This window comes from Meleagris gallopavo, chromosome 2 (genome assembly GCF_000146605.3).
Source record: "Meleagris gallopavo isolate NT-WF06-2002-E0010 breed Aviagen turkey brand Nicholas breeding stock chromosome 2, Turkey_5.1, whole genome shotgun sequence".
Lineage (NCBI taxonomy): Eukaryota > Metazoa > Chordata > Aves > Galliformes > Phasianidae > Meleagris > Meleagris gallopavo.
Window position 1 is genome coordinate 39,392,696 of NC_015012.2, and position 9,978 is coordinate 39,402,673.

Consider the following 9,978-nt stretch of genomic DNA (forward strand, 5'->3'; position numbering starts at 1 on the left):
GCCGTGATGGAGGCCAGGAAGATGAACCTGCCGCGGGGCCCCGAGAACCTCTGCTTCGACAAGGACGAGTTCATGAAGGTGGCTGGGGGCCGTGTGTGCCCCGGGGATGAGCGGGGGGGCTGCAGCCTCGGTCGCGCTCTTTGAGCCCGCAGAGGGGAAGCGGTGTGTGTCACTGGGGTTGATCGAGGGGAGGGGAGGGGATGGATGGGGTGTGTGTGTGTGCTTGGTTTGCACTTCTCCTTCTATCGTTCTCCTTTTCCTGTTTCATTTCCAGCCGGATTTTGACGTCGATCACTTTGTATCCGAGTGTAGGAAGCGCGTGCAGTTGGAGGAGCTCAGGGAGGATCTGGAGCTCTACTACAAACTCCTTAAAACGGCCATGGTAGAGCTCATAAATAAGGACTATGCGGACTTTGTTAATCTCTCAACGAACCTGGTAAGTGCTACTGTCATGTTTACACTGTGCATTGTAACGTGCTTCTTATTTTTCATGTGAAAAGCAGATGTTAGATTTAAGGCATCTTAAACAGTGGCTCCTTGCATTGAGAAGAGGTGAAAGACTGTTCCTGGAGAGTTTAGCTGAAGTAGAGAATTGACCCATCATAAATGTTTTAGAATGCACTTTTGTTTTATAACTCGTGAAGAAAATAGATTCAAGGCAAATCCTTTCTGTTTTCATCTGCTAACGCTTGTAAAATTGAAAGCTGTAAGTCATTAACATTCAGCAGTAGAGTTTTAGACAACACCATTCTGCAGGATTCTTTAGGAGTCTTCAAATTTACTGTATATTTGTAGAAGTTCCAACTCATTTTACCGAGAGTTTTAATCCCTTCCATGTTAAAATTACTCATTCCCTATTTCTCCTACTCTTTTACCTCAATTTACAACATTATGCAGGCTCAGAGATTGAGATTTATCTTTTTTATTGTAAGAAAGGTTGTTACAGATTGTGATTTTCTTTCACTTTTGGCTTTATGTGACAATCTGATATCTTTATATGTGCATTTTAGGTAACATCTTTTTGTATTGCACTTATATCCTCCTATAGACTCCAGTTTTATCTCAGTTTTCCTTCAGTATCTATAGAATAATAGTCATTAATTCACCAATTAACTTACCAAATGAGTTGTAAATGTTTTTATGGTAATTTCTTTAGGTTGGCATGGACAAGGCCCTCAATCAGCTTTCAGTACCCTTGGGACAGTTAAGAGAAGAGGTTATGGTATGCTCAAAAAAGTCATTATAACTTGTGTTCGCTTCTGTATGATATGTAAACTACATTTTATTTATCTTAGTCTTTGTTATAATCTTTAAAAATTATATTCCTAGCTGGGTAATAGGGGAGATGTGTTTTCTAGGACTTGCAGTAATCTACATTTCCTACCTTGCAGTACTGCCTTTCAATCAAGCAATTATTGATTCCTTACATAATAAACAAGTGAACTCCTGCAAGATAAATCTATACAAAATGTTGGAACTATTTCTGCCTTTTTTTTACTTTGACAGTAGTTAATCTGTTTCCTATTCTGTATTGTTAGAATTTAGCTTTTTAATTGTTTTTTTTAAACTACTTCTTCATAGTAGCAAGCCAGCTTTTCATGCTGACTTTTTTTCTCTCACAGAGTCTAAGGTCCTGTGTCAGTGAAGGAATTCAAGCAATAGATGATCGTCTGTCCAAACAGGAAGATATCAGGAAAAAAAAGGTATGATAGATAAATTATTACCTTGAAGAGATGTCTATTAGGGCAACTTCTGACGTTAACTCCTAGAAAATTGAATTTACAAAGATCTAGGCCATGCAGATGCATGCTGTGCAGAATTTTGTGGTTGTCAAACTGAGAGATTTTGATTGACTGACTTCATTTTTATTAGGTCTTCTTGATCATAAATATTTTATTGGAAGCACTGGCTCAGTTGGCTTTCAATTACAGTTGCTCTTACTTTTGCTTATAGTAGTCTGTAAACTTGTATATTGTGAAAGTAATTGAAACACAGCAGCTTAATTTTTGTATGGGGGAACAATAACATTTGACTTGTTTGACTTGGAAAAATTCAGGGGTAAGAACAGCTGTTTTCCCACATTGTGGGATTTTATAGACTCAAGTAATCAATAAGTGATACGTGATTTAAATATTAAGAAGGCAGAGATCTTACATCAGGGGAGAAAAATAATAATTAAAAAAAAAGTATCCCAAATATCTTGAGAGGTGTTGTAATGGGTTTGAGGTCAGACATTAAGAAGTGTTTCTTTACTTATAGGTGTGTGTCCTGAGGCTTATCCATGTTATTCAGTCAGTTGAGAAAATTGAGAAAATTCTACATTCCCAAGGCACTAACGAATTATCCACTTTAGAAGGAAACAGGTAAGAAATAAAAAATAAGAAAAAGTGCTTTCTTAATTGATGGGACCAACTGAATTTTATGGTATTGTTGTGGATGAATTTACAAACGTACATCTTTGTAATTCTGGTGGAATATGTGGACCATTATTTTAGTATTCTTTTTCGAGCTTAGTCTTCTACAGACTGGTCATTCAGTGATCACATAACTGCCTCCAATGTTCTGAATTACTTGTAGCAATGAAGTTAGCATAAAATATTTGGTGAACTAATCCTGCCACATCCAAAGTAGTCTACGGTCCTGCAGATGTGGTTGCCTCCCATATCATTTAGAAATAAAGCATAGGGTAGCGTTTATTGCTTTACTTGCTTATGTATATCTGAAATGACTACACAAAGAGTAGCCAGAGACAAACCACGCTAGTAGTGCTTCTGAAAAGTTCTGGACTGGAAGAAGACTGGACTGTGAGAAGTTTTGATTTTTAACAGTGTAGTGGAAAGTGTCCTTTCCCTCTATCTTGGAGTGATGGAAAATGTCTTTTGGTCAGTTTTGTAACTGATGTACCATCCGGGTGCTTGCAATGGTTGATTGTGATGCAAGTGTTCCTTAAAGGCAGAGGAAAAGACAATTTCATGAACCTGTATGAATGTGAGATAAGCTCTGGTGTTCTGCTGGATCATAAAGCAGTGAGTGGGTGGAGGTGGACAGAAGACTAACTAGATACACAGAACAAAAAAGGATATGCAGGTGTTTTCTGTCAGGGTCAGAGACTTTGCGGAATCACGTTTGGAAGCAAGACTGCTTCAGTGACTCAAAATTTAGGCTAATTATTGGCACCATATAAACTTGAGAAGGATGGTTTCTCTAAAATAGCTGTCGTTAGTTTTACCATTGGATAGAAGGAGGAAATAAGGAAATTTGGATGATAAAGAGCACTTACTGCAGTTTTTGAGCTTTGTGAGGCTGACGTCTGTGACAGCAAGCATCATCATAAAATAAAAAAACACTTCATACTTCTAGGCAGGATCTCATGTTCCTCAGGTTCTGCTCACAGATTTTATATTCTCATGGGCCCCAGACAACTCTAGTAGTCAATGTGTTATTGTCATGGGATTGCAGCAGCACTAAATTTCAAATATTTATGTCAAATCACAAAAATTGAGGAAGTCACCTGTCTGATGCAGATGAAAGTAAGCTGATAAGAAATGATCTGTGTACACTCATTTTCTCATTATCTCTTTTCCAGCCCACTTTTAACTGGACAAGTTTTAGAGAGAATTGCCACAGAATTTAATCAACTACAGTTTCATGCAGTACAAAGCAAAGGAATGCCCCTTCTGGACAAAGTGAGACCAGTGAGTATTGCCTAATATCTGGCTTAACCTTTTGCATGATCAAACTAAATAAAATGATACTACTGGAAAACAAAAGTCCATTTCCACAGAGGAGAAAATTATTTTCAAGAGGCCATTTTATCAGCTGTGGTGAAGTGTTATTTCTTGTGTTTTGTTTGCTAACTTTAGGATAAATTACTTAAAATAATAGTGGGAAATAAGACAGACGCTTTTGTTAGCCTAATGCATCTTGCAGTTTGTCTGCTTAATAATAGCAAAGCGTAGATCCAGAAAAGTGTATTGTTTTTGTTAGCTGCAGCGTACAGACGAAAATATAAATTGAATGTACCTTAGAGTGGCTGACTTGAATAAATTCAAGTTTGTCTCTTGCTGATATTTGGTGCCTAATTGTTGGTGTGCTGGCTGGTAGGCTGATCTCCCTGATAGCTTGTTTATAGCAACTATCTAGTGTTTTTTTCCCCCTAGTCAGAAGGAACAAAGACTGGCGCTTAAGAGGTAGATAGTATGAGTGAGGTAATGCTTCAAGCAGATTAGCGTGGAAGCTGTCATTCTTAATGGCTTTTGAGCTCGTGAGATGTTTCATCATTACAGCTTCATGCTATTACGTATTCCTGCCAGCAATACGAGCTTGTTTTATATCAAGATTTCAGTGGTACCTTGTTGATTCATGGACTGCTCACAAGACTATTCTGGCTACTGAATATGAAGTAACAACAGGAGTAGATGTGAGCAGCAGAGTAGTATTTATGGTGGGAGAAGCTTTGTTCCTTTGTTGGTGTAGCTTTCTTAACGCTGTTTGCCTGGACTTCTATACTTCTTGTTGATGCCCCTGTTTTAGTTGGGTGATCTCTTAATAGAGCCTGTTTAGTGCTTTTTAAAATTTATTTTGGACTGGTGATGAAAAATTTGAACGTACCAATGTTTTAGTTGTCATCAGATAGTGGTTTCCATGACTGGTTAGCAGTTGGGTTATTGACTTTGCGTATTCAGATCAGATTCTCTGATCGTGTAAAAAATAACTTTAAGATGGATGTGTGCAATATAGCATGCAAAGTGCTAGAGAGAAAATTTGACTTGTTAAATTGGTAGTTCAACTTTGATTAAATTATTGCATGTTATTGAATTCACTTTCAGTACAGAGCTGCAAGGGACTATTTTGGGCCAAAATTGTATCTCCAGCTAATGTAACAGGGAGTTGGATCTAATAGAAGAAATGTTGTAGGGGGTGAGGAAAAATGATTAGGAGAATATACACTGAACAGGGTGATATATGCTGACTGAAGCAGCTGTTTAGCAGAAGCCAGAAGGAAGGTACCGGCAGATCATTTGTTGCCAGTATAATTCAATGTCTTTGGTTTGCGGTTATTTGGAAAGTAGTGCTGTGAACACGGTATAGTTTTAGTTTTTGACAGAGGGATAAATGCTGTGGTTGTCACCCAGGTAACATACTGAAAATCTTTTGTATATTAAACACATAGCTGTTCAGTTGAACAAGGAATAATTATTGACCTATTTCTTTGCTATAATGAGTACCTTAGATAAGTTATGATGTCTCTTTCAAAATACACGAGAAAATAATTGCCTTTTAATTTAACTTTATAATAGTAAATACTGTGTTAAATAACATCAGTAACCAAGTAAGCTGTGTTAATTTTCATTAACATTTATCAGAACTTGTGTGCCTTTCAAATAAAAATTGAAAGCTCAATCAAGTATTTCTGGAAGAATTTAGCAATGATGGCAAGGCTTTTTTTAACTACCATGTTTTGTTTCTCTCCATAGCGTATAGCTGGAATAACAGCTATGTTGCAGCAGTCTCTGGAAGGACTGCTCTTGGAAGGACTTCAGACTTCAAATGTTGACATAATACGTCACTGTCTTCGCACTTACGCAACAATTGACAAAACACGAGATGCAGAGGCATTAGTTGGTCAAGTGCTTGTGAAACCTTACATGGATGAGGTAAGGGAAAATCAAGAATCCTAGGAAAGTGAGCTGACTTTCAAGAATACTTATTTTTCCAGCTTCAGTTAGCAGTTTCAGAGTACCTTTGTGAAGGGAGCGAGGGAACTGACCATGTAGTTTTTTGTTTGTTTTACTTAAGGAAAAAAGGTGGAGGAATTCTCAATTCACCTGTCACCAATTTTGGGTACATCCATTTGAGGTTCTTTACCTATGTTTTTCTTGGGGAGGGAAGAAATCCAACTAACAGACTTAAAACTAAGCAAATGACTGTAGTAAAATACAGTTTACTCTGGACCAGAGTGCATTGGATCAGGACTGGAGTGAGCATTTCTCATTAGCTGACTCAGTACCAAGCAAATGCAGCAAAAGTAGTTCTTAATGCAATGTCCTTTTCTTCCCATTGTGTGCAGAAGCAATATCTGACTCTTGTAAGAACTGAGTGGCAATAGATGCTAAGAAAGTTTTCATCAGTGTGTTGGCAGTTATGTCCAGGTCAGGTAGTAATGATGTGTCATTGCAGGCAGATAATTTTTTCTCTACTGGGATAGATGTGAATCGATGCCCTTTTACAGTGTAAGTTCTAATGCTAACTAATTGCCCTATTCTAGGCAGTTTCCCTGGTTTTCACTAGATTATCAGAATATTTTATAAAACTATTAAATTCACTAGTCTTACAGAAAAAGTTAAGCTGGGCCAGTGCCAGGGCTATAAAGTTGTTCTAAAACTAGTGTCATGCATGGCTCGGCAGTGTTACTTATGGTTTCCTACAGGAAAGTTGAGGAGGGACTTTTTGTACGGGCATGTAGTCACAGGACAAGGGGAAGAGGGTAGATTTAGACTAGATATTAGGAAGAGCTGTGAGAGTGATGAGACTCTGGAACAGGTTGTCCAGAAAGGCCGTAGATGCCCCCTCCCTGGAAGCATTCACGGCTAGGCTGGATGGGGCTGTGGGCAGCCTGGTCTATAGCAGGGGGTTTGGAACTGGGTGATCTTAAAGGTCCTTTCCAACCCAAACCATTCTTTGATTCTGTGTTTGGTTCCAAGCTTTCACTTCTGGGGAGGAAAGGCCTTGAAGTGTGAGAGCTGCCTTGGGTGATTGTGATTGCTCAAATTGGTGTGTACTGATACGAAACAGAATAGATCTCCTTTCCCTCATCTTTACTTCTAAAAGAGTGAACACTTTTCAGTGCCTTTAAGTCCCAAGTTACATTATTGTATCTTTCTCTTTGCTGTCCATATTTTCCTTTGTTAGCATTACTCTTGAAATGGAAATGTTTTAATGATATTCTCTGGGCTCCATAAACCCATAAGTGAGAGGCATGGGATGATGCAAGGCACTGTTCTGCTTTCAGGATATTTAAAACAATTATTCTCTACTGGTTTTTTACACTCAAAGAGTTAACATTTCTATTAAGACCCATAAAAGCAATGTGAACATTATTCCTAAAAACATTGAATGTGTAGCATTAGGCAATATTAATTGCCTTTTCTTAGGTTAGTGTGCCTTCTTACGCATAAATGCAGAAGTGAACTTAAGCTATTTGTTTCCTTCCTTCTTTTATTTAGAGGCAGTTTGCCATGTAGTGTTTCTAACCAAGGCAAGCAAAAGTTAATCTGTATAACTTCTGATGGAGTTTTTCTAAATCAAGATAGGGGAAATTAATTTTTTTTTTTTTAGCACTTAGTAACTCCTTCAGCAGCCAAGATGTGGAATTATTTACCTTCCCCAGTGAAAGAATAATCTATCTGATAAAACGTGAGCTGTTCATCATTGTCAATAAGATACCTCTTCCCTTCTTTAGCAAAGGAAGCATTTAAAATTGTTCTGTTTTTAGTTTGTGTGCACATACTCTTAGAAAACAAAGCTGATGGCTTTTGGATGGTAGAAGAAGTAGAATGCTGGTGACCAATCCACTTGAGAATGGACTTCTTTTGGGTGCTTTCTAATGCTGTAGCAACTGCTGCAGTGGGAAATGGTCTTCTTCCCCTCAAGCTGATGTGTCCTGCTTGGAAACTGGGAAATATACTGAAGTGTTTTTATATATATTGCAGTATTTTCGGATATGGTATTGGGAGTTTTGAGCGAATAGACATCTCAATCTTTTATTAGTGTACTTCATACTTGCTCTTCTGATGTTCAGCATTGAACTCTTCTTGACAGGTGATTGTGGAGCAGTATGTTCAAGCTCATCCTAACGGCCTTCAGGCCATGTACAATAAACTGCTGGAGTTTGTTCCTCACCACTGCCGTCTCTTGCGTGAAGTTACAGGGGGAGCTATTTCAAGGTAAATGTTTGGGGTTTCTTTCAATTGCTCTAAAGTACCTCAAAGATAATGTATTTTTTAAATATCTCGTGTATTGACCTTCTATGCACAAATGACTTACAAGGTCTTTCCTGAGGATTCATATTCAATTTTGATTTGTATTACATGTGTTTTTAAAACAGTGAACAAGTTTTCTTGATCTGAGGTCCAGACCTTCACAGGAGGCAAATAAAATCCTGTATTTCAGTAATAGAATTGAGTACTAGTCACGATACAATGTGCCACAAATCTAGGTTTTTATTGGTTTGGTTTTTTGTTTTTTTTTGACTCAAGGAAACATGATTGAATGTTTCATCTAAGGGCATCATAAAGCTATTAGAAGACAGAAATTGAAAAGTGACTGAGTTGCTAGGGTACATCAAAAAAGTGGAGATCCCCAGCAATTTGACAGATTTACTGCATGACACATTTAATTGATTCCTATGGTACTTCCACTGTTGTTTTAAAAAGAGCTTAATTCCTTATGCAGCTAAATTGCCTTTTCTGAAGTTTAAATGCTTTATGCGTACTGAATCGTATCCACTTATCCATCTGCTTGCAGGCTGGTTGATACAGTGGAATGCTGTAATAAGCAGAACTGCAAACACATCCCGTAGGGACTGCAGAATTATTTTTCTAGTCATCGTTTGCTCTTAAGTTGTATTAGTGTTACAATACTCCTAATCTTTCAGCAAGTTTTTTATCTGTATTTGTCATAATTGAAGGTTTTGACTTTGTGTACTAAAATGGAAAGAAATGCTTGCGTCTCTTCTGCTCTTGATTTATAAATTTTCCTAATGAGGGTCCTTTGTTTGGAATCACTGTAACATGTATAAGTACAGCTTGGAACAACAATAAAAGAGAATTCTCTTTCTTTCTATTGCATAAGTCACCTTGCACATATTTGCTATTTCTTTCAAGTTTGGAGCTGTTTAAATCTTGAAAATAGGTAAGAGTTAGGAGTTTTCAGCTGAAAAGCAGGTGCTTTCCAGGCACACTTGCAAAATCTGTAAGTGATGAAATTGTAAAACGCTTTCAGGGTTATAAAAATACTTGCAATTTTTTGAGATCATTGGGATCATCCCAAGGTGGAAGGAAGAACAGTGTAAGAGAATCAGCATTCCTATGTGTTTTTTTGTTGTTTTTTTTAAGTAATTACATTTTATCTAATGCACTGCATGACCTTTTAGTTATCCTTACCTCTAAATAGAAGCCTAGTGGTAAAATACAACCATGGAATCATTTCATTTTTATTTCAGTGAAAAAGCGGATATTGTTCCTGGATATGATTTCTTAGTGAACTCAGTGTGGCCAGAAATAGTACGTGGTTTAGAAGAAAAATTGCCATCACTGTTTAACCCTGGAAACCCAGATGTGTTTCATGAGGTAATTAATTTTGTGACTTATTTTCCATTTGTTATTTCTAAGACACAGATATGAATGAGTCATATTCTCTAGCTTTTTTTTTTTCCTACTGCTGTTATGTAAACTTCTGTTGTGCATGGCTTGGAAGAGAAGACTGTCTCACAACACTTGATTTTTTTTCATAGTAATTAATTCTCCCCTCAGGTTTGTCAGCGTCGTGGTTTCAGTTTGGTACCTGGTATGGTGCTGTGTTTTGGATTTAGCATGGGGATTATATTGATAACAGACTGGTGTTTCTGTTGATGTTGAGCAGTGTTGCACAGAGCCAAAGGCCTTTCAGCCTCTTGTGCTGTGCTGCTGGTGAGGAGCTGGGGGTGAATGAGGAGGGGCAGAACCAGGACGACTGATCCGAAGTGGCCAGAGGGATGTCTCCCATCTTGTGGGTTCATCTTGTGGGTGAAACTATAAGACTGGGGGAGTTGCTGGAGGAGCCACTGCTTGAAAACCTGCCAGATATTGGCATCAGTCTGCAAGTGGTGAGCAACTGCATTGTGCAACGCTTGTCTTATGTGTTTCTATTATTATTATTTTCCACTTCTTTCCTGTCCTGTTAAACCAATCTATGTCTCAACACAGAAGATTGACCTTT

The 9,978-nt window shown here is 37.9% G+C and overlaps 1 protein-coding gene across 1 annotated transcript in view; it reads left to right on the plus strand.

Annotated features, from left to right (window-relative positions):
- The first annotated feature begins 6 nt into the window (after window positions 1-6).
- Window positions 7-9,978, plus strand: part of COG2 (component of oligomeric golgi complex 2) — a 34,270-nt gene continuing 24,298 nt past the window's right edge. The window contains exons 1-9 of the mRNA XM_010707027.2: window positions 7-78; window positions 275-436; window positions 1,157-1,222; window positions 1,623-1,703; window positions 2,260-2,363; window positions 3,587-3,695; window positions 5,478-5,657; window positions 7,822-7,946; window positions 9,224-9,350. Of these exons, the coding sequence (XP_010705329.1) occupies window positions 7-78; window positions 275-436; window positions 1,157-1,222; window positions 1,623-1,703; window positions 2,260-2,363; window positions 3,587-3,695; window positions 5,478-5,657; window positions 7,822-7,946; window positions 9,224-9,350 (1,026 nt within the window). The remainder of the gene's footprint in view (window positions 79-274; window positions 437-1,156; window positions 1,223-1,622; window positions 1,704-2,259; window positions 2,364-3,586; window positions 3,696-5,477; window positions 5,658-7,821; window positions 7,947-9,223; window positions 9,351-9,978) is intronic.